This window comes from Phoca vitulina, unplaced genomic scaffold (assembly GCF_004348235.1).
Source record: "Phoca vitulina isolate PV1807 unplaced genomic scaffold, GSC_HSeal_1.0 scaffold15, whole genome shotgun sequence".
In the NCBI taxonomy this organism is placed as follows: Eukaryota; Metazoa; Chordata; class Mammalia; order Carnivora; family Phocidae; genus Phoca; species Phoca vitulina.
This window is the reverse complement of record NW_022589718.1, coordinates 30964781-30987901: the sequence shown is the minus strand read 5'-3', so window position 1 is coordinate 30987901 and position 23121 is coordinate 30964781. Positions and strand designations below refer to the sequence as shown.

The 23121-nt window shown below is 35.9% G+C and overlaps 2 protein-coding genes across 2 annotated transcripts; both read right to left on the bottom strand.

Annotated features, from left to right (window-relative positions):
* Positions 1 to 6415: 6415 nt before the first annotated feature.
* LOC116637775 (60S ribosomal protein L32-like) lies at positions 6416 to 6862 on the bottom strand. The gene has a single exon (XM_032413263.1). The coding sequence runs from the start codon at positions 6821 to 6823 to the stop codon at positions 6416 to 6418; it is 408 nt and encodes a 135-aa protein (XP_032269154.1). The 5' UTR covers positions 6824 to 6862.
* Positions 6863 to 21262: 14400 nt separating this feature from the next.
* On the bottom strand, positions 21263 to 21771 carry LOC116637774 (60S ribosomal protein L32-like). The gene has a single exon (XM_032413262.1). It carries the CDS (start codon positions 21662 to 21664, stop codon positions 21263 to 21265), a length of 402 nt encoding a protein of 133 aa, XP_032269153.1. The 5' UTR covers positions 21665 to 21771.
* Between the last annotated feature and the right edge of the window lie 1350 nt (positions 21772 to 23121).

The window sequence follows — 23121 nt, the reverse complement described above, 5'->3', positions numbered from 1 at the left end:
AGAGGATAAAAAATAAGATGTGATTGTGTGTCCAAAGCGTAAGGACATGTACACATCCAGCCATTCTCTGTCACAGCCTGCCCTTCTGTTCACCAAGCAGCGGTTTACCTGTTTAGCCTCGACACAGGTGGCCTTGCTGGCTCTCCAAGGGACATAGTCCCAAAGCTCATTTAGCCACCACAGGCTCAAATCTACATGTTGTTTTTTGAGCTATGGGAGACCTGTAAATTAAAAAGACGATTTATCTGAAACCTTCCCTGAGAAACAAATATATAATGGAAAGTGTACAACACAACAACAATGCGAGCTCTAATTCACACAAGAGACAGATGGGAGAAACACGACCATCAGCGCAGACAGGAAATCTTGGGGAGCAGGAGCAGGTCAGGTGGTAGGCAGCTCTCAAACCCCCACTCGGGGTAGAGACGGTGCCTTGACTAGACCTCAAAGCTGCTATCTGGGAGGAGCTCCTTTGAACATAGATCCCCCTGTTGTGGCTCTGAAAGCTGGAAGGATTTTATTTATGCATCAGTAGAAAGGTGAGTGTTGAGGAGGATGCTTTCCTAGGAGGCTATGACTTTTACAGCCAACCTCCTATTGGTAAAATTTTAAGACCAGATTAGTATGATTGTCAAAGATTTTCTTTTTTAGTTTGGAATTGCAGTTTCTTTGACAATAAAATTCCCTTAAAAATGAAATATTCTTTTCATATATTTGTATTCAGTCAGTTCCAGATGCCTTCGATAGTTTTCAACTTTTCATACTTCTTCCTTGTCTCCATGGTATTCTTGCTCAGTTTAGTAGAGGTGACCTTGAAGTTGATGACCTTAGTCTTACCTTATTTTCAAAACTAAGTCAAAAGGGTTTTGATGTTCAAAATATTTTAAAAATTTATTCTTATCGTTTGGGGTCTAGAAGCTAATCTGCTGTGGCCTCAAATATCTGCACTTTCTCCATTTCCTCTCATTTCTACTTGCAAATAAGGCAATTATAACTTGAGGCCATTTTATTCTTCTAATACCTTGCTAAATGCAGCTAATAGCCACCAACATGCATTACTAACGTCGGTTTTCCAATCTCTCCTGCTAGAGCTAGAGGTTCAATAGACAGGTAGTCTGCCTTATGACTTATCATAGGTGACATTTTAGACATTTGTTTCCTCACTGCATAATAGAGATATCCCTCTTTCCAATTTTTTTTGTCAATATCCTTGTAGCTCATTGCCTGACCAACAATGAGACATATTTGAGGAAGTTCAATTCAGTATCCCACTTCTGATAATGACTTTTGTATTAATTAAATTAACACTAGCTGCTGTAACAAGAAAACGTTATTTCTCGCCCAGGTAAAATTTGATGGGAGTGGAAAGGGAACTGGCTCCACACATTCTAGAAGAGGCTGTTATATTTAAAAGATTGTACAAAATTAAAGTTACTTGGGGATTTGTGATTCAGCTAACAGATGAATAAAGAGAAAGAGACGAGAGGACCACATAGGAAATATTTAGTGGATCATGACTAGAGGTATTATACATGACTCAAATAACTCAGATTAAAATAAATCACATGGACTCACTTAGCAATTTTAGCCACGATATATAGTCTAGGATTATGTTCAGCAAAAAGGAAATAAAAAGGATTTTCTGAATGACTATCCAGTGTATGTCAGTAACTGAGGTATTACTTTATTAACAAATTCTATTAACTTTAGTATATGTATTGATTCACCCATTTGATCATTTAACAATGGTTAAATGTTAACTTGGGCAATGATTTCTACGCAATTTGACTATTTGAATTTGCAAACTGAAGAATATCTGTTATAAGATAAAATTATAAAAATACTGTTTGGTATTATGAATCAGGGAGAATTTTATTTGTTGATAGGATGATGGGGATAGAAGGTATAGAGTAAATTTAGGCTGAATCTTGAATGAGACTTGAAAGGAACTGAGTGACATAAAGACAAATGTTTCAGGCAAAGGGAATATAATATGCAAGTATATACATATTTATTTATATATGAACATCCACATAATGTAAATAAGTATATATCTTTATACATACAAATGTAAATGTATTTATTTATGTGAATGCTTTATTTATTTATTTATTTATTTATTTATTTATTTATTTACTTACTTACTTACTTATTCTGTCTCTACCAAGATGCCCCACTCTGGAAAAGTGGTCTGGGGTAAAATTTGTGTTATGCCATAAAACAAAGAACTACCAGGTTTATAAAATCCTAGGGTGTACATGAGGGATATATATCAGCCTCTGAAGGTCCTCAATTCTGTAGGAGAAGATTCTGTGAAGTTTCAAGACTGCTCCAGAGACTTACATTCTTCCTGTCATTTATAAGTAAATTCTCTTTACATAGAATAATTAGGCAATTTCTGCTGACTTAAGTTTCTTCTATTACCACTAATAACAAGTATTCCATAATTTTCAACAAATGCAATTTGTAGGTGACAGAGAAAGAATAAGTTTGAAAAATGATATTTACCCACAATTTAAAAGAATTTTTGTTCAGCGATCTTACGATGTACTCCTTAAACTATTCATGTGCTTTGCCATGTAGCTCATCATTTTGTGAAAGCACAAGTAGAATGTGAAACTTAGAAATTTTGGTGACAGACATATTGCTTAGAACTTCAAATATATACTCTAATGTCTGCCATTAAAATGAAATCAAAACACAAACATCACTTATTTATTTCATAGCAAATATAGGAAAGTTAGTGGACTGTTATCTTTCTAAATAAACCCATTTTAATAGGAAGACTAGAAAGTCATATAACACTAAAGATAATGTGAGGTGTCACATTTCTTTTGTCTGCAGAATCTTTACCTTAACAAATCTTGCTTATTAGTTTTTCTTTCAGTATCAAAGATATTTGATGTGATACAAAGATGTGATATTTAGCCCTTAACTGATTTTAAGAAATGAGATTACACCATTTTCTGTTTGTGATTCCAGAAACAAAATTAGAACAGCACTAGAAGGTGACATACTGAAACATTTATATGGGCTTCTGTTCCACTCTTTCATGCAGAAATCATCTCTCCCTTCCCATCCTGTCTGTTATAATTCCTCCAAAAATTTTCATTTGTGATTTGAGTTCTTGTTCATTATGTGGGGCATTTTACTTACTCCCAGCTCTAGCTCTTAAACTCATATACATATTAGCAATTTTACATATTCTGGATCAAATGAATTTCTTTAGATTTCCCCAAGCTAGAAACCAATTGTCTCTAAAAAATGACTCCCCTCTCCTCCCCGGAAAGGCAGGAAAGATAAAGAGACATTCTAATCTCAACCCATATATCTGGACATGAATTTAAAGAAAATCAGTAACAGCCTATCTCAAAACACTGAGTATTTCCATTTTTATTAGATGTTAAAATAATATTATAGCTGTGTTAAAAATATTATAGCTATGTTAAAAATAAAATCCTATTAGTGATAGATATATGATGCATGGGATTAATTTCAAAATAATCACTGAGGTGTGAGAAATTGAATGGGGACATGGATGAGACAGGGTTGGCCATTTCTTTTTTTTAAGACTTATTTATTTATTTTAGAGAGAGAGAGTGAGCGAAAGAGAGAGCACACGAGTCAGGGGAGGGGCAGAGGGAGAGAATTTTCAAGCAGACTCCCCACCAAGTGTGGAGCCCAACTTGGGGCTCTATCCCACCATGAGATAATGACCTGAGCCGAAGCTAAGAGTCAGATGCTTAACTCACTGTTGGGTTGGCCATTTCTCATTCATTGTTAAAGCTTGTTGATTTGGTTCATAAGAGCATGTGAGTTCATTATGCTATTCTTTCAATTTTGGCATATTAGTTTTAATATGTACAAAATAAAAAAATAAAGGAAGATTCACTCAGAGTCCAGATGTAGAATTATCTAAACATTCTAAAAATTATATTTTCTCCTACTCTCCTGGATACCACCATATGACAGATGAAGTAGCAGTCCATTCATCAAGCCATCTATGTCACTGTCCTGGCAAACTGGGTGTTTCCTTGATGGTTAATGATAGAAACAAGAGTACCAATGAAAGCTGAACCAAGAAACAATGTGGTCTTACTTCTGATTAAACAACTGTGAGTCTTCAGCAGGAATATCAAAGCCTAAAACAACCTTACTTACACTATTAACTTACATTTTATTGATACCTGACCACAATGCCAACTGACTGGAGTCAGAAAGCATTCCCACACAGCAGAACCCAATCACCGTCACTTCTTCGTTTGTCTTACTTGTGTCACTCATGGCCCGAAGCCCTTATTCCATATAGCTGTTCTCAAATTGTGGACCTGCAGCAGTAGTAACATCTGCAAATTTGTTAGAAGTACAAATTCTCAGGCCCTACCTCAGACCAGCTGAATGAGAAACTTTTGGGGGTAAGGCCCAGTATATTCAATTTCTCTTGCTGTGTAACAAATAACCAACAACAGGGGTGCCTGGCTGGCTCAGTTGGTTAAGCGGCTGCCTTTGGCTCAGGTCATGATCGTGGGGTCCTGAGATCGAGTCCTGCAACAGGTTCCCTGCTCAGCGGGTAGCCTGCTTCTCCCTCTCCCTCTGCTACTCCCCCTGCTTTTGTGCGTGCTCTCTCTCTGCCAAATGTCAAATGAATAAATAAAATCTAAAAACCAAAAATAAACAAAAACTCACTAAAAATGTAGCAATTTAGAACAACAACATATATTCACTCACAGATCAGCAGGTCACAATTCATCATGGCAGGCTGGCTTTTCTGCTTGTGGTATCAAAGCTGAAATCAAGGTGTTGGCTGAGCTAAGTTTTTGTCTAGAAGCTCTAGCAAAGAATCGACTTCCAAGCTCATTCTGGTTTCTGGATGAATTTAGTTCCTTGTAGATAAAGGAATGCAGTCCCATGTCATTTCAGGTTTTCAGCCAAGGCCTGCTCTCAGCTCCAACATAATGCCTTGCCTGTGGTCCTTTCCACCTTTAAGCCTGAGTGGTACACCATATCCTTATAGTGCTTCTGATTTCTCACTTGCTATGTCTCTGACCTCTAGATCCAGATTTAAAATTAGGTCAAGCACATGTAGATGATCACTCTCTCATAAGGTCAACTGACTTGGGACCTCATTTACCTCTGCAATAATCCCTTCACAGCACCAACTAAATTAGCGCTTGAGTTGAATAAGTTCAAGAATGCATATATGGACCTGGAACCAGGAATCTTGGGAACTATCTTAGAATTCTGTCTTCTACACCTACCAATCTGTGTTTTAACAAGCTCTCTTGATTCTGAGGCAAGTTAAATGTTGAGAACCAAAGCCCTAGCTCTTAGTTTTCTCTCTGTCTCTCTTCCCTCTCTCACTCTTTATTTATATTTATTAGTCTTTTTTTTTTCTTACAAAATGGTGAAGGTCTTGATCTCTGTGCCTCACAGGTGTATCCACATGTACTGTCTATCCTGGAGATATTTCACCTAGTTGGCCATGGAATGCTCTTAAGTTAGCAGCTCATGCAGATAATATGAGATAGGGCTGAATACTAAAGCTGGTATTACTCTTGAAAAGCAAATTTCATTTCTAAACCTCTTAATTTTAGAAACTTATACAAAATGTAACTAATATTGTTTCTAAAATAAATGAATAAGTTAACAAATGAAGCATGAATATAACCATAATGCTCAATTGCTAAAAAAAAAAGTTGCAATCCATTAAACCTCAACCTCTTATGTCTATTCTGAAGTATTGCTGAGATTATGATAGTTCCTTTGTCTGAGACTCAAAACGATAAAAGTTGTACTATTTGGAACTTTAGGTGAAAGGGAAATTTGTTATATGAAATATCAGCAATTAAATGCGTTTACTTAGACATGACCACATCAATTTTGCTTACTTTTCATTGACCAAAGAAAGTTTCATAGCCATACCTAAATTCAAAAGGCAAGGAAGATGTCATTCCATGTGTCCAGAAGGTTCACTGCCATAGTGTGTGTGTGTGTGTGTGTGTGTGTCTGTGTGTGCATATATAGGGGAGATAGAAGTGAGTGTATGTATGTCTATGAGAAAAGAAATATCTTTTTACTATGTCAGAAAACCTAAATTTCTGACACTCCCATTATATTCTAGAATGTCAGGACAAAAATAAGGGAAAGAAAGTTTGTGATTTTAGAAAGTAAGAGGGGAATGGATTTCAACTTCCCCATGACACATAATCAATTCTAAACTCTGAAGTTTGGACAGTTCAGGTACAGCTAAAAAATACTGTAGGAACAAGCCTAGAAAATGTTATTTCATATTTGTTAAATATTACCTAATTATAGCTACTCCTAAAATTAGTATATGTCCATTAGTTATTTTTTGTTATTTTTTTTTTAGTTTTATGGTTTTATTAACACAAATATGATGTGCACAACAAGCTGTCTATTCATTTTCTTCGCTGCGCAGCCTGGCCTTGGGATTGGTGACTCTGATTGCCAGCTGGGCTGCTCTTCCCACAACAGCTTTGCGGTTCTTGGAGGAGTCATTGTGAGCAATCTCTGCACAGTAAGATTTGTTGCACATCAGCAGCACTTCAAGCTCCTTGACGTTGTGGACTAGGAACTTCCGGAAGCCACTGGGCAACATGTGCTTTGTTTTCTTGTTGCTCCCGTAACCAATGTTGGGCATCAAGATCTGGCCCTTGAATCTTCTGTGCACCCTATTGTCAATACCTCTGGGTTTCTGCCAGTTGCACTTAATTTTGACATATCTGTTTGACTGGTGCTGGATGAATTTCTTGGTCCTCTTTTTAACGATCTTGGGCTTCACCAGATGTCTGAGGGCAGCCATGATGCCCAGTAACAGATGGCTGCCACCTCCACAGGCAGCGCCGAGGAAGAGAGCCATTAGTTATTTTTTAATCAAAACACTTACATTTTTTTGGTGTAGATGAGATGTGGAAGTCTGTTTATGTTTACTACTTGGAAAAATTAATGTACACATATGGAATCTGTTAAAAGTACTCTCCCTTCCTCGAACCAAGGCATGATTACAATGGTTGAGACATCAAAAACTGATTCTCAGATGGTTTTGTTAAAACATCTTATGCAATTTTTCATTTTTCTCAACTCTAGTTCACAGTCTATTACAAGACTGAAAATGGAGACACTAAAAGAAGAATAGGAGTTCAAGATCAACAGCAATGCCAGGGTATATTGGAGCTGCCATAATTCTATAATCTTTTCATTAACAAAACTGAGAATCTTGCTTGGAGCCTACTGAAAGTAAAGATTTTAGTGGTAAAAGTGAGAGATGGAGTCTGGATACTTCTACTGAATAGGCATGAAGCCTGGAAAATCAGTTCAATTTGACTGTGCAAATATAGAAGTGGTATTTGATTTGATTTAGAAAAGAGCTTAATGCCCAAGTCATCATTTAGTGAGAAAAAAAAATTCTCCATCTCTATTGAATTCCAGGAAGGTCTTTGAGTTTCTCATTGTTATATTGATATTTATACTACCTGTAGGTATTACACCATGTTATTTTTTTCATTTTTTTAATTTAAACTCAATTAATTAACATATAATATATTATTGGTTTCTGAGGTAGAGAACAGTGATTCATGAGTCTTGTTTAATACCCAGTGCTCATTATGTCATGTACCTTCCTTAATGTCTATCACCTAGTTACTCCATCCCCTCACTTCCCTCCCTTCCAGCAACACTCAGTTGGTTTCCTATGATTAATAGTTTCTTATGGTTTGTCTCCATCTCTGATTTCATCTTATTTTATTTTTTTCCTCTCTCTCCCTATGATCCTCTGTTTTGTTTCTTAAATTCCACATATAAGTGAGATCATATGATAATAATGGTCTTTGATTGACTTATTTAACTTAGCCATAAAACCCTCTAGTTCCATCCACATCAGCTTTCCTTTTTGATGGCTGCGTAATATTCCTGTGTGTGTGTGTGTGTGTGTGTGTGTGTGTGTGTGTGTGTGTGTGTGTGTATACCACATCTTCTTTATCCATTCATCTGTTAATGGACATCTTGGTTCTTTTCATAGTTTGGCTATTGTGGACTTTGCTGCTATAAACATTGCACGTGCCCATTCAGAACAATACATTTGTATCTTTGGGGTAAATACCCACTACTGCAATTGCTGGGTCATAAGGTAGCTCTATTTTCAACTTTTTGAGGAACCTCCATACTGTTTTCCAAAGTATCTTCACCAGCTTACATTCCCACCAACAGTGTAGGAGAGTTCCCCTTTCTCCACATCCTTCCAACATCTGTCATTTCCTGTCTTGTTAATTTTAGCCATTCTGACCAGTTTGAGGTGATAGCTCATTGTGGTTTTGATTGTATTTCCCTGATGCCAAGTGATGTTGAGCATTTTTTCATGTGTCTGTGTGCCATTTGGATGTCTTCATAGCAGAAATGTCTTTTCATGTCTTCTGCCCATTTCTTGATTGGATCATTTGTTTTTTGGGTGTTGAGTTTGATAAGTTCTTTATAGATTTTGGATACTAGCCCTTTATCTGATATGTCATTTGCAAATATCTTCTCCCATTCTGTCGGTTGTCTTTTGGTTTTGTTGACTGTTTCCTTTGCTGTGCAAAAGCTTTTTATCTTGATGAAGTCCCAATAGTTCACTTTTGCCTTTGTTTCCCTTGCCTTTGGAGATGTGTCTAGCAACAAATTGCTGCAGCCGAGGTCACAGAGGTTGCTTCCTATATTCTCCCCTAGGATTTCGATGGATTCCTGTCTCACATTTACGTCTTTCATCCATTTTGAGTCTATTTTTGTGTATGGTGTAAAAATATGGTCCAGCTTCATCCTTCTGCATGTGGCTGTCCAATTTTCCCAACACCATTTGTTGAAGAGACTGTCTTTTTTCCATTGGATATTCTTCCCTTCTTTGTTGAAGATTATTGACCATGTTATTTTTAATATGGTGATGGAAGCTGAAGCACTTTGTAGAATGGCAAATACATTGACCTTGCTGTCATTATAGATGATGGTGATTTTCTTCATAATATTGACTCTAAAACTGATATGGAAAGAAAAAGTGCATCCCTAAGTTTCTTACATTGTGTGGGGGAGCATTTGACATCATAACCAGGGTTAGGAAAGCATTTATATGCATACATTTTTGTATCTTCATCTTGATCTATCTATCTATCTATCTATCTATCTATCTATCTATCTAACTATCTATCTATGCAAATTTTCCCAAGTGGTAGTGTCCTATTGTTGTTGTTCTTTGGTTGTTAATGCATTGGTTGGTTTCCTCAGGGGCAAGTCTTGGGCTGACGTGCATTTCAAAATTTTTGGTATGTTGACTGAACTGCACATTTAACCTGAAGCTTACAAGAAAACTTGGACTATTTCTTGTCTGCTAGATAAATGTCACCAAGGATCATATGAATTCTAGTTCACCTTTTGGGGAAAAAAAGCATAGTTGATTTGGGGATTATGAACATTATGGCATCAAGAGAGATCTCTCTAATTCTGAGTCGGCTTCCACAATGTGGAACTATTGTTGGGACTCACCACTCTTTGATAGGATTTATGGAACATAAAGAGGGGAAGTTCAAAATGACCTAGCTGGAAGAAGAAAGGAGTTTGAAAAAAATTTCTGTGAAGGAAGTAAAGACAATAAATTACACCTTCCCAAGAACAGCCTCTACAGAGAGAAGATATATGTAAATGGCTGCCAGCAGCCTTCCCCAGGGCCTCTGGGGAATATGCCAAGTGAAAAAAAAAAAAAAAAAAACAGAGAAGGAAATTGGTAATGAGTTTAGCATATTATCCACTCCTTATTCCAAAGTAAATAAAAGGGAGGCCAGGTAAGATGTGGAAGTAATTCATGCAGGATTTTAAAGATTTGAAACTTGTAAGTGGACTGGGATTTATTAAAGCCACTTTACCTTGACTAGATTCAGGATTTTGTCTGAAGTTTTCAGGCTGCAACATTTTCTTTCCCAATCTGTGTATAATAATGGAAGAATTATATCAGCCCTGGGTGACTCATTAAAAGGAATTTAATGTGAACGATAAAAAGGTTCAGGCTATTTTATTCCTGAAGTCATTCAGTGTCTTTTCTCTGCCCCTACAAAAAACAGCAGAAATTCACCACTGGTTCAAAATTTTTGGAATTAGGTTCTACATACTAAAACATTCCTAAAATTTTCTCAGTAGGTTCCAGAGCTTTCATAATTCTTTTAAAAGAAGAGAATGGATCCCCAAAATGATAACCAATCTTGAATCATGTTCTTAGGGAGTTATCTTTTTTTTTTTTTTAATATTTTATTTATTTATCTGACAGAGAGAGACACAGCAAGAGAGGGAACACAAGCAGGGGGAGTGGGAGAGGGAGAAGCAGGGTTCCTGCCGAGCAGGGAGCCCGATGCGGGGCTCGATCCCAGGACCCTGGGACCATGACCTGAGCCGAAGGCAGCCGCTTAACTGACTGAGCCACCCAGGTGCCCCAGGGAGTTATCTTTTAAAACATGATTTTCAAATGTTTTAAAGGTGACCATATATGGTTTATTAAACCATGTCTCTCTGACTACAAACTCTCTTGACTATTTTTAATTAATGTTATGGTAAATTTAATTCTTCTGGTTATTAACAAAGCATTTTTAACCAGAAGATGCTGAGGGTAAAGTTTCTTTAAAATTAAAGTATTCTATAAATTAATATTTAAAAATCCCATATTTTATCATATTATTAGAATATTAATAAAATACATTTGTATTATTTTGTGGTTAAAATGACTTTTTCCTCATCACCCTTTGACAGAGGATTTCTTCCTCCTCTATTGGATAGATTCGTAGCATTTCAGAGATATAACTTATTTAACCTTGAATGTGAAAATATACTTGTGAGAAGGACTAATAATCACACCAATAAATTATTGGTTTTCCATTTTAGGTTACCTTGTTTTAATGTTGATGTTTCTTTTAGCTGAGGTGCATCAAATTTCTTTAATGTTTTTAGATACAGGTAATATATAAATCACATACCTTTAATGAGATGAATTATAGATATAGAGCATCTTATGATCCCTTGAGTCTATTATCATCCTTAAACTACATAATCACCAACAACCAGTCAGAGGAAAGAATACAAAGGCACAAAACAGACATCTTATATTTCATCCATTTCCCCTTCCTAACAGATGAAAATTACTTGCTTTGAACTATTGGCCTTAAGTTTCCTCTAATAATCTTGGAACACAGGATGTCTGTAGAAGGTGGGGAGGTGAACAGTGAGGTGGAGAGAAAAATAACATGACATGCTCAGGCAATTTATTTGCTCAGAATAGGGGCAAAAAACCAAGTAAGATGATTATGTATTGCTTTGATTTATTTCACTAAATGGCTATCACTAGCCACTGCGGTCATGGCATGATTATTATTGAAATCTATGAAAACAGAAGTTCCAAGGATAATGGAAATGCCTGTTCACATTTTATTCTAATAAGGATTATCTCAATATAAATGGCAACAGCTGGTGTGTCTAGTTTCTTCTCATTATCCTTACTCTTTCTTTTATTTTCAGCATGTTTTTTGTTGTTGTTGTTAAAAAAATACTCCCCTCCTTTAGTTATTACCACAGATAGGATGGTTAATCACTGGGGTTGTTTATATACACACCTCTAAAAAAGTCCGAACTTATGTACTGTTTTGTCACGATTCTATACTCTTGTATACAGCTCAGTATTGGTTCCATGATGCCTCTTATTTATATTTTCAATTACTTAGCCAATGCTTAATGGTTTTCTGACATTTTCTCTAGAAATAAGTTCAGGAAATACAAGAAGAATAGAAGAACAAGTTCTTTGGGGACAAAGACTCTATTCTGATACTGTAAGTGTAAATAATAAAATATTATGAAATGAAATCCCTGAATTTTAGGGATTATCTAAGACAAAAGAATTTTGAATGAGGAACTACATCAGAAAACATCCATTTCACTTTCTGGTGATAATGACCAAGTAGGTTATGGTGCAGCTAGATATGAGAGGTGGCCCCTGATAATCTCTTTCCTTATGATTCCTGTGAGAATATTCTCAAGTGCCTGAAAAAGAAGTGTAATGTTTAACTGTTGAACTTAGAAGCTAGTAATAATGGAAATCTGTTTCATCATCCCATGATTCAAGGAGTTGCACATCAGAGAAATATATCATGATGCTATGTACCTCAGAGTACATAAAATATGTAGCCAAATACACCAGGGAAATCAGAGTTTGCCCCCAGCAAATTAGGATGAATCATAGGTATGAGCTACTATGAGACATCTTCTTTCCAAAGTGATGAGAAAATCAGTGGCTGATTCCAGCCCAGAACCATCTTATTCAGAAATATGATGGATCTCTGGTCCATCTAATGCTCACTACTGGCATGTTTCCAGTTCTCTAAGTAGATTCTTATGGAGGCTACCTTGATAGGTCCATGATTCTCTCCAGGATGATGAGAATAGCTGAGAATACCTAAAATGAAGCTTCTGAACTAGACTATAATTAAATTATATATCTTTTTTTTTTTCTTTTTCTTTTGTTTAAAGTAATCTCTATGCCCAATGTGGGGCTTGAACTCACAACCCCGAGATCAAGAGTCTCATCCTCCACCAATAGCCAGCTAAGTCCCCCAATTTATGTATCTTAAGAGGACTATTCAATTGACAGTTCCTACATGTCTAGATTAAATTCTGTGCAATGAGGCAGGTTCAAAGTAAAAATCAAAGTCAGTTTTAGAAATACAGTTTTAAGATTACATATCTGAATTTGGTTGACTTAAGAAAATTTGGAATATTATAGCCATAACACCACAAATAATATCCCAGTCAAGTTGATTTAATGGAGCACATTTTTATTGTTTGCTTTTGTTTGGCAAGAAAGAAATTAGCAGATACCACATCATTTGGGAACAGGAAATTAAGTACCGACATATCACATTGGGACTTATTCCTGAAAGGCAAGAACCAAGTCTGTGTTATCTCCATCAAAGGTATAGAGATTCTCATGACAGCATCTGCTTAAGTGTTTGATTCATTTCCTCTCTCAACAGATTAGTGCTATCTGATCTCAGCTCCAGTTAGTCATAGGTCATTATGGCTTCTCCAAAAGGCACCCTTACTTCTGACCTTAAAAAAAAAAAAAAAGAACAATCACATATACTATTTGGCTTCTCTTATTTAACTGACCACATATACTATTTGGCTTTTCGTATGTAACTGACAAAATCTGTTAATATGCTCATTCCAAATACCTTGCCCCAACTTGTGTCATTTATCCACCATTGTCCCATCAATTGTGACCAGGTGAATTAATCTATTAGGCACTAATATGGTCCCCATGCCCATCTTTTCTGAGGAGTGGTAGATGAGTGTAGATGATCTTGGAAGGCATCACAGGCCAGTGGTGAGTACTCTCTCCAGATAAAATGCTTGAAAATACTCATTTTCTTCTTCAAAAACCCGTATAAACAATTTGCAATAGTCCTCAAAATACATTTAACACATATATTCATGATACATTGATAAATTTTTGGAATTGACTGCCTTCATGTTAAATTTGTCTTTTTTTTAAACAAACAGAAATCATCTGCTTAACTTTCATAGACAAAGCTCATGATTAATGAATGCACCGAATTAATTTTCACAAAATTTTAAATCTTAGTCATTGGTTTCCAGAGTTTAAGGATGAGTCTTTTCCCCAATTTATTAAAAATCATCCACAAATCTTTACTTCCATATATACTGGAAGGTTTTCATTCAGTAATTGTAATACCAGAATTTGGAAATTGGTATTCATATCACTTGGGAACAGTGTTGAACCTTAAATCACATTCTTTCTTCAGGTGACATCTTATAACATTGAATGATGGCATAATTTTCCCATCAGGGTTTCTTTAGTCTTAGGGCTCTGACTTGTTCCTCTTGGTTTAAATGACACAATTACAGCAAGGACAAATTTAGTGTTTTGCTCTTTTGGTAACATGTTCTCTAAATAAGAACATCTGTTTTACAGTCACTTCCTGTTTATAGGGTAAGCTATTGTAGTTAAATTTCAAAATGTCAAACTCAATCAAAAATACTGATCTGTTTCAGTGTGCAAGTGAAACAGCTAATGTGTATGAGGAGTCAATATAACCTAGTGGCAAGAATACTCTGCTGGAAATAGGAAGAACTGTTTTCTATTCCCAGCTCTCTCATGAATTATTGGTCTTGTCTATAAAAGGATAAAAAGGTATCCCAAGGACAAACAGGCTAATGCACACAGGGAAGAAGCTGGTATAGGAACGGGAGAATCTGATTGCCCTGACAAAGCATTTATGTGGTGCTCGATTTAGGTCATACCTGGCTGTATACCTGTGAACGTGGCTAGATTTCCTACTATGTCTTTGCGTGTTCATGACACATGTGATATTAGCAGAAACAAACAGATTCAGTAAAATAAAGCAGATTCTAAAACAACAACATACCTTTGAGGAGGCAATATTTCAGTAGATTGTCACGAGCAGGTACAGGGTCAGCTTGAGGGTGTGTGAGTCCCGATGGGCTAAGAAATGTTTAGAGGGCGTACAAAATGCAAGGGCATATTGAAAAAAGACACCAAAAGTTTCCTCTGAGGTTGTAAAATGCCTCTTCAAATTTTCAACAACAGGAACTTAAAACTCTAAGAGACTATGCACTTCCCCCTTTACATTTGTTCATAATGAATGCTCACAAAACCCCTTTAAGAGTTTTCATAGGGCAATTGAATCGTCTGTGTTTTAGCTGCTTGATAGCAGGATTCTAGATGACCGGAAGTGCCCGTTGGCCCAGGCTGAGCAAATCGTACCACCAGGTGCGTAATCAGAGCCGCAATGCGTGTGCAGCAGGAAGCATGCGTGAGCCTTGTTTGACTAACAGCTGTGAACTGTCAGTGCGTATACATTTTGAGTGAAATTTGAGTTAAATGATTATTTAGAAGTATGACTAAAACCTCTTTATTTCTAAGGTTTTAAATTGGAGAGATTTAGGGTGGCAAAGTAAAACACAAACAGAAGTAAAAAAAAACCAATATGTAAACAAAACCCAAAAATGATGGAAATCTTTCCTCATGCAAATTTGGAAAATGGAAAAGGAACAAATAATATTTTCCTGTCCATTCGTTTTAACTCATTCCTAGTTGCTATTGAGTATAATCAAGAGATTCCAAGTTGGCATTAATGTTTATATACAGGACATTAAACCTAGTTCCAGGAAGAATGTTTGATGGAATCAGGAATCCTTACTTCTGGTCTAGTCTCAACTCAGTCAAAAACCTCAAACCTTGCAGTTAGGACTCATCCCTTTTCCTTTGATATTCTCCTCCATTAACCTCTTTAGCAGATGGTCCTGGCTGGGTCTTCACAGAAAATGACCTTAAACTCTTTGTGATGACAGCCTCTTCCCATTTCGTCCCCCTTTACAAGGAAAGTATCTTAGAATGACTGAAGTTAGTGCTTTTTTGGTTTATTAGGTATGAGGTAAGGTTTTCCATTATTTAGTATGATGAGAAATTTCTGAGTCTTAGGTATTAAGAAAGATTGGTTTACTTTGAAGAGCAAATACAGGATAAGGGAGGAATTGCTAGTTGAATTAAAGACCCTTGTGCTTAGAGATTAGTGCAGTTAGATGTACTTAGACATAGTGATACAGAGTTAGTAGTAATTTTTAGGGACCTTGAGCTTCCGTATTCAAGGTAGAGCAGTGCTTCTCAAATATTAATGAGCATACAGACTCCCTGGAGTTCTTGATAAAATGTAGATTAGGACTCAGTAAATCTGGGTGGAGCCTGAGATTCTTGCATTTCTAAAAACAAACCCAGGTAATGCTGCTACTACCAAAGAGGCTAGGGGAAAATATTTCCATACTAATTGGTGGGGAATTTGGAGGGGTACCCTTGTTACACACAATAAAATTACTCTTAATTATATGATTTTAAAACCACAGTGATAGGTTTCTTGTACTGTAAATCCAAATCTTTAAAGAGTTAAAAAGATCTTACACAATAAAGCAGAACCACAACAAACCCTCTGCATGAGAGGGTCTACTAATTTCAGCCCTGTGAAACTCAATGTCCCACTTTTTTCATGAAAATACTTTTTACACCTCATTTCCTATTACAAAATAAAATTCATAGAAATATAATGTACATATACACATCGTTTAAAATATCACTATCATCACAATTAGAATACATAAAATAAATTTATTATAAAAATGATGAGAATTTTGCAATGTAAATTTGTAGGTACAACTAGTTATTACACCTAAAAAAAAGGTCAAATGCTTGCATGTATATGAAGAATTACTATTTTTGTGGCAGGTACCATCCAGACTAATACAGTATGTTTTGTTAGAAACATAGGCAGAAGCATTGCTGTTGGTGGTGATGTAATTTTTCCAAAATGATGCAATCTTTGGTAAAGTCTGAACGAGGTACAATTTTGCTTCCATATCAAATATTTGCGTTCCTGAAAAATTCCAAGTATATAAGAACTGTGCCCCAAATGGTTTGCATTTACATACAAAACAGAAGTAGTTTCTTAGCTCAAAAATTTATAAATAGGTTTCCACGCATGTTAATGACCCCTAGGACTTGTGACTCAAAACGTAGTCTGAGAATCAGAAACATAGGTCTCACCTGAGAACTGGTCAGAACTTGCAATTTAATAAGATCTTCAGGTAATGTATAAACATGGTAATGTTTGAAAAACACTGCCTTAAGTTATTTAGGACATTCATGAATTCTGTTGAACAGAAGATAATTCTTTGTTATAATGGACATGGCATTGCAGGAAATCTGGCCCCTCTGGTTGTTCACTAAAAGCCAGTTACACCCACACTTCCTCGTCCTGACAACAAAAACACCCTCAAGGGTATTGTACTTCTTGTTTGTGAACCATATTAAGCTTGTAAGTAGAGGGAATTCTCACAGTCCTAACTTCTGTTAATGAAGTGCTCGTCTTTCTTTTACTTTTTAATTAATTAATTAATTTATTTATTTATTTACTTATTTATTTATTGTGTATGGGCTGCTATCATGCATCTCTTAATACCATTTGGGGCAGAGTGTTGGTTATGAGACATAAATATGATGAAACTCAAATCTCAAAGGCATTTGGAAGAGTGAAAATAAAATTATTATTGACATAAATAAATTATAAAAATTAGCTAGAAAGATCTAAAAATACAACTCAAAGAGTATATGCAATGATTATATTTCTCACTGTACTCATTCAGGTAATAAAGAGACGATTATGATGTGGAGAACAAAGGCAGAAGGGAAAGTGGATAAAATTAAATTTCCTTATAACCTGCAGCTCATTGATAAGTACTTGAGGCCCTCAGCTTAGAACCTGCCTCCAGCAACTCCCAACTCTCTTAATGTTAATGCCTGGCTAGAGGAACAAAACCACCTTAGCTTGACAATAGCTAGGCCCCCAGAAACCTGTAAGTCTTCTTTAACATACAGAAGTCCTTTTGGAAACTTCCTTTGTCTTTACCCACCCCTCTCCACCACCACCTCAACTTGAAAGTATATAATCAATCGCTCCTCACAACCCCAGTGCTGCTCTCTCTGCCCATGGGTGAGAGTCCCTGTGCTTTAATAAAACCACCTTTTTTGCATTTAAAATGTTCCAAGAATTATTTGTTGACTGTTTGCTCTCAGACCCCACATCAATTACATGGTGTTGGAATTGTTATAAATTACTAATTAAATTATCCAATAGCTTATTTTACTAATTCAATACATTAGAGATCAGTGACAGTGCTATTTAATGGTTGAAATACCATGCTTTCTAGAACCAGACAAGAATTGAAAATGAGAGCTTATGTGCCAGGTTTAAGGAGAAATGCACCATTTTTCCATGTCAGTGTAGAAACTTGAAATTTCAGACTAAGAAAGCAGCGTTCCTCAGCTCCTTTAAATTTCCATGCCTCAGTGTGGCCCCAGGGATCCCAGATAATTTAAAGTTTTAATTAAAGCCACAAGTTTAGATGTTTATTTAAAATTTTCTGATATATTAATAGCTCATTCATTTTTTACAAATCTAAATGAGATAATTCTTTAGCCAAACAAAACAAACAGGATGATTCTGAAATGTTTTTCTTTAGTACTTTACTCTGGGTCATTACAGATTCGAGAATTTGGTTAACTTAATATGCTACTTTCTATATATTTAACTTAAAGAAATTCATGATGAAAAGAACCATATGAATTTGATAGATCTGTGTCTCTGCTATTAAGAACACGTAAATATTTTAATAATGACATTAATAGTATGCTTACACTACTAAGAAATGCATTATTATATAATTCTATTTTTGGCAACCATATAATTCCAATATTGTTTCTAAATAAATTATGCTCTCATATTCAGCAAAACATTAATCATAGGTGCTGAGAAATCCACTCCCTCACAATTTCAGTATTTTGAGTAGGAGAAAAACGTTCATAGAAACTTTACAAGTCTTCTCTGTTGGCCTTTATGAAAATCAGGTAAAAATTGCATATTTGTTTTATTTCTCCATTATGTAAGGATGAGTAAAAGTAAATTAACAACGTGACATATTCAGTAATTCAGAAGTAAAATAATACTTTTGAGTGGTTCCAGAAGAAAACTGGATTCCAATGAGAAGGGCAATATGACTTCACTGAAGACAAATAATCAAGTGCACTGAGAAATTATGCTCTCATCTGCTCTCCCCAAAACTTTGTCTCTCACAGGGTTCCACTGTGCGGAAGCTTTACATGCTATGTACTGCCCTTAAGATCCTTAACCAGAATGACAATATTTTCCAAATCTCAAAATTCTAAGAACTTGAAAACTTTCCTGGTCTATTGTATTTACTCAATAAACAATCCTTTAACAGGTAAGTATTTTATTTCTTTGTTTTTTTTTCTAAAATGTGTTATATTCAAATAATCCGCAAGCTAGCCCATTATATATTTTTAATTTTTTATTTAAATTCAATTTAGTTAACATATACTGTATTATTAGTTTCAGAGATAGAACTTAGTGAGTCATCAGTTGCATATAACACCCAGTGCTCATTACATCAAGTGCCCTACTTAATGCCCATCACCCAATTACCCCATCCCCCAACCCAACCCATTATATGTTTTTAACTCACTCTTAGATCCTTAAGATATTTTGCAACACATTGTTTTTTTAAAATGAAGAATTTAGAGAAAGGCAAGATTTATTGTATTTGCTAAATTAATCCGAAACATAGATAATATAATCTTTTAATAAAAATTAATCTTTCAATGAAAATAATAATACATTGCAAGTAAATTTTAATAGAGTGCCTAATTCTTAGGATTATGACTGTGAATCAAATTATTTCCAAATGGAGATTGAGCAAAACAGAAATATTTGAAAAAATGAATAACATATAAAATGGTTTTGTATAAAGATTTTTTTTTTTTTTTAGAAAGAGAGAGAGCAGGAGTGGGTGGACAGAAGTAAAGGGAGAATCTTAAGCTGACTCTGCCCTGAGCACGGAACCCCATGTGGGGCTTGATCTCACAGCCCCAAGATCATAACCCAGCCAAAACCAAGAGTCTACACTTAACCAACTGCACCACCCAGGCACCCTAACATACAAAATGTTTTTGATATTTTTTTATTAAAGTACCCATTGCTACTCATTTTTATAAAGAAGCATAAATGTTAGGAAACTATAAATACATTTGTATTAAAAAATTATGAACAAAACTGATACATTTATAAACATTTAAATTGTATTACTGGTTAATACAAAACTTTTGCTTGTTAATGGTAGAAAGTAGACAAGAATAGACTAAGAATAGACTCAGAAACTAAGTGTGGGAATTTCCTTCACCATGCCTATTTTCCAGAAAGAAGCAAAAATTCCTATAACATATTATTTTGGAGAAGCAGTGCTCTGGAGGAGCTGAAATCATTAGAGTACAGACTGTTTATCTTTTTATGTCCATAAACTAATTTGGGGTCTCACACATAAGAGGTATTCCTTGAATGTTTGTCAAATGGATGAATGAATGAGTGAATGAACAAATGAATGAGTGAATAAGAAACCCATATTGTCTGCTTGGGTGTCCAATGCACATAAAAATTCTGACATTATTTAGTCTCTATAATAACTGATATGCATTACATATCATTGATTGAAACAACAGTTTCACTGAGTTTCTCATCATTTCAATTCAAAATAAAATTTAAATTGTATTGCGGTTAACCCAAAACTTTTTTGTTTGCTATGCTAGAAAGTAGGCAAGAATAGTCCATGTTTAGAAACCTCATGTTTTAGAAGTGTAAGAAAATAAAATTCAATAGTTAATCTAAAAACAATAACATGATTGCTATTTAGCAAATCTATGATGAACTGTGGAAAACCAAACTTGATAAATTGAAAAAAAAAACAGCCAGAGGAGGGGCCGTCTGGGTGGTTCAGTTGGTTAAATGTCTGACTTCCCTTTGGTTCATGATCCCAGGGTCCTGGGATTGAGCCCTGGATGGAGATCCCTGCTCAGTTGGGAGTCTGCTTCTCTCCCTCTCCCTCTGTGTGTGCTTTCTCTCTAGCTCTCACTTTCTCTCAAGTAAATAAATAAAACCTTAAAAAAAACAAAAACAAAAACAAAAAAACAGCCAGAGGAGAACTGTAATATAACTCTTAATGAAAAATCTCAATATTTTACAAATACTCTTTGGAGCAATTAAAAATGAAGTAGTCCAGATAAGGAAAATCTGTGTCCTAAGAGGGCCAACGGAGCCAGCAGGAGGGTCCCAGTCCTTGTCCTGGGGCTCTTCTGGGTTCTTCTCCCTGCCCCGCTTAGCACACGCCCCAAAGGCCAAGTATGCGGAAGTAGAAGTGTATAAATTGCCCCCTTTGTTTGTGCTTGGGGCTCAGAACTTTGGAGACCACTCTCCTCTGAGCGCTCCAGCGTTAAATAAACCTCCTAGCCTCCAAGATCTCCAGGTGCGCTTGGTTCTTCCGTTGGGCGATCCAGTCCAGGTTCTGTAACAGTCCTATTGTTTCTACCTCTGAATTCCACGTGGGAAAGGGACAGCACACGGGGGTTTACCCATCATCAACTTCTAGGATCTCTGAACTGTTAGGAGTCTGACAGATAAAATATTCCAACACCTTCATTAAATTAGTGAGGAAAGTGAGGCAACTTGTGCAAGATCAAATGAAAAATTTTTTTGGTAGTTTTATGGTTTTATTAACACAAATATGATGTGCACAGCAAGCTGTCTATTCATTTTCTTCGCTGCGCAGCCTGGCCTTGGGATTGGTGACTGATTGCCAGCTGGGCTGCTCTTCCCACAACAGCTTTGCAGTTCTTGGAGGAGACACCGTGAGCAATCTCTGCACAGTAAGATTTGTTGCACATCAGCAGCACTTCAAGCTCCTTGACGTTGTGGACTAGGAACTTCCGGAAGCCACTGGGCAACATGTGCTTTGTTTTCTTGTTGCTCCCATAACCAATGTTAGGCATCAAGATCTGGCCCTTGAATCTTCTGCGCATCCTATTGTCAATGCCTCTGGGTTTCTGCCAGTTGCACTTAATTTTAACATAGTGGTTTGACTGGTGCTGGATGAACTTCTTGGTCCTCTTTTTAACAATTTTGGGCTTCACCAGATGTCTTTGGGCAGCCATGATGCCCAGTAACAGATGGCTGCCACCTCCACAGGCAGCGCCGAGGAAGAGATTCAAATGGAAATTTTTAAACAGATCCAGTACTAGAAACTAGGTTTCCTTACTTCCAATTAAGTGTTATTTCCAGTTTTTTTGTTTTGCAGTTATACACATGCATCAAGGTCAAACAGCTAATAAATTCCTTTAAACTTTTTACCTAGAAAACTTCTTGTTTTTTCATTATTCAAGGTAGAAACAAATGTACAGTTTTTAAGTATTTATTCCTGCCGTCTGAGTATTTGGATAAGGTTAAAATCTTCAATTCTAAAAACAAGAGTATCCTCCTTTCATTTCTGAGGCACTGTGAAGGGAGACGTGGTTGCTGAGCTGCCTGCATTATGAGAAGCTGGGTATATTCAGATTGAGATTCACTCTCAAACATACTCGAATAAAATAAGTTTTGTGGATCTTTTTCCTGTCTTACCTTCTAGGAATATGACTTTTCCTGTGTGTAAAAGACTTTAGGATCACTTCAAAATGAGAATTATCGAAAGGAATTTAGTTTTAAGTGGTAACTCTGACTATATCTATCTTTAGGGTAAAAGAGAACATTATATCAATTTTTTCATGAAATCTGTGCATGAAAGTATTTCATGCCAAATACATCCTATTTAAGAAAGAAAAGATCCAATTGGAAGTGACGATTGTCCAATATACAGAGAGAGAAAATGTATCTTGATAAAGATAAGGCATAGGCTATAGAGAAAATATTCTACCCACTGGAACTGAGCAGGGCATACTCCAAAGTTACACCAGAACAGGTTACAGTGGTATGGATATTAGATGCATATATGTTTCAAAGAATTAAGACACGGTTACATTTCTTTTCTTTTCTTTTTTATAATTAGAGAGGAATAAACTTTATGTAGCCCCTTTCCGTGTGATGAATGATAGTCTTGGTCTCCCCATAGGAGTAATTCTTAAGATCTGTGTGTAAGCTTATTGTATGGCATCAAAACTGGAATACATCAAAGATATACTAGTCGACTGCTTGCAAGAGCATTTCTAGACTTTATCTCGTGTTCACACTGCAGTGGTCAATGGAGCAATTTAAGAGTTTGCATCTAGTCATCAGTGCCGGCAACACTCAGAGTAGGCAGTGATGTCTACATTCAGAAACCCCTTTATATAACCCACACTCAGGACATATTTAAGATCATTTCAGTCAGTCCATTTTGAGAGCAAGTAACTGATCTTAACTAGTAAAGGTCAGACACGTCACTTTCAATATTTTCTTTTATGGAAATAGCTAAATCATGGAAATTTACTAAAACTAAAATTCAAACAGGTCCTAAAGAACACCACAGATGAGTCCTTTTTAATGTTTCAGCCAGAATAAAAGCATAACTCCAATAATAAATCAAATCCACTGTAAAAATAAATTGCAAATTTGGAAATGCTTTTTCTGTGTGTATAAG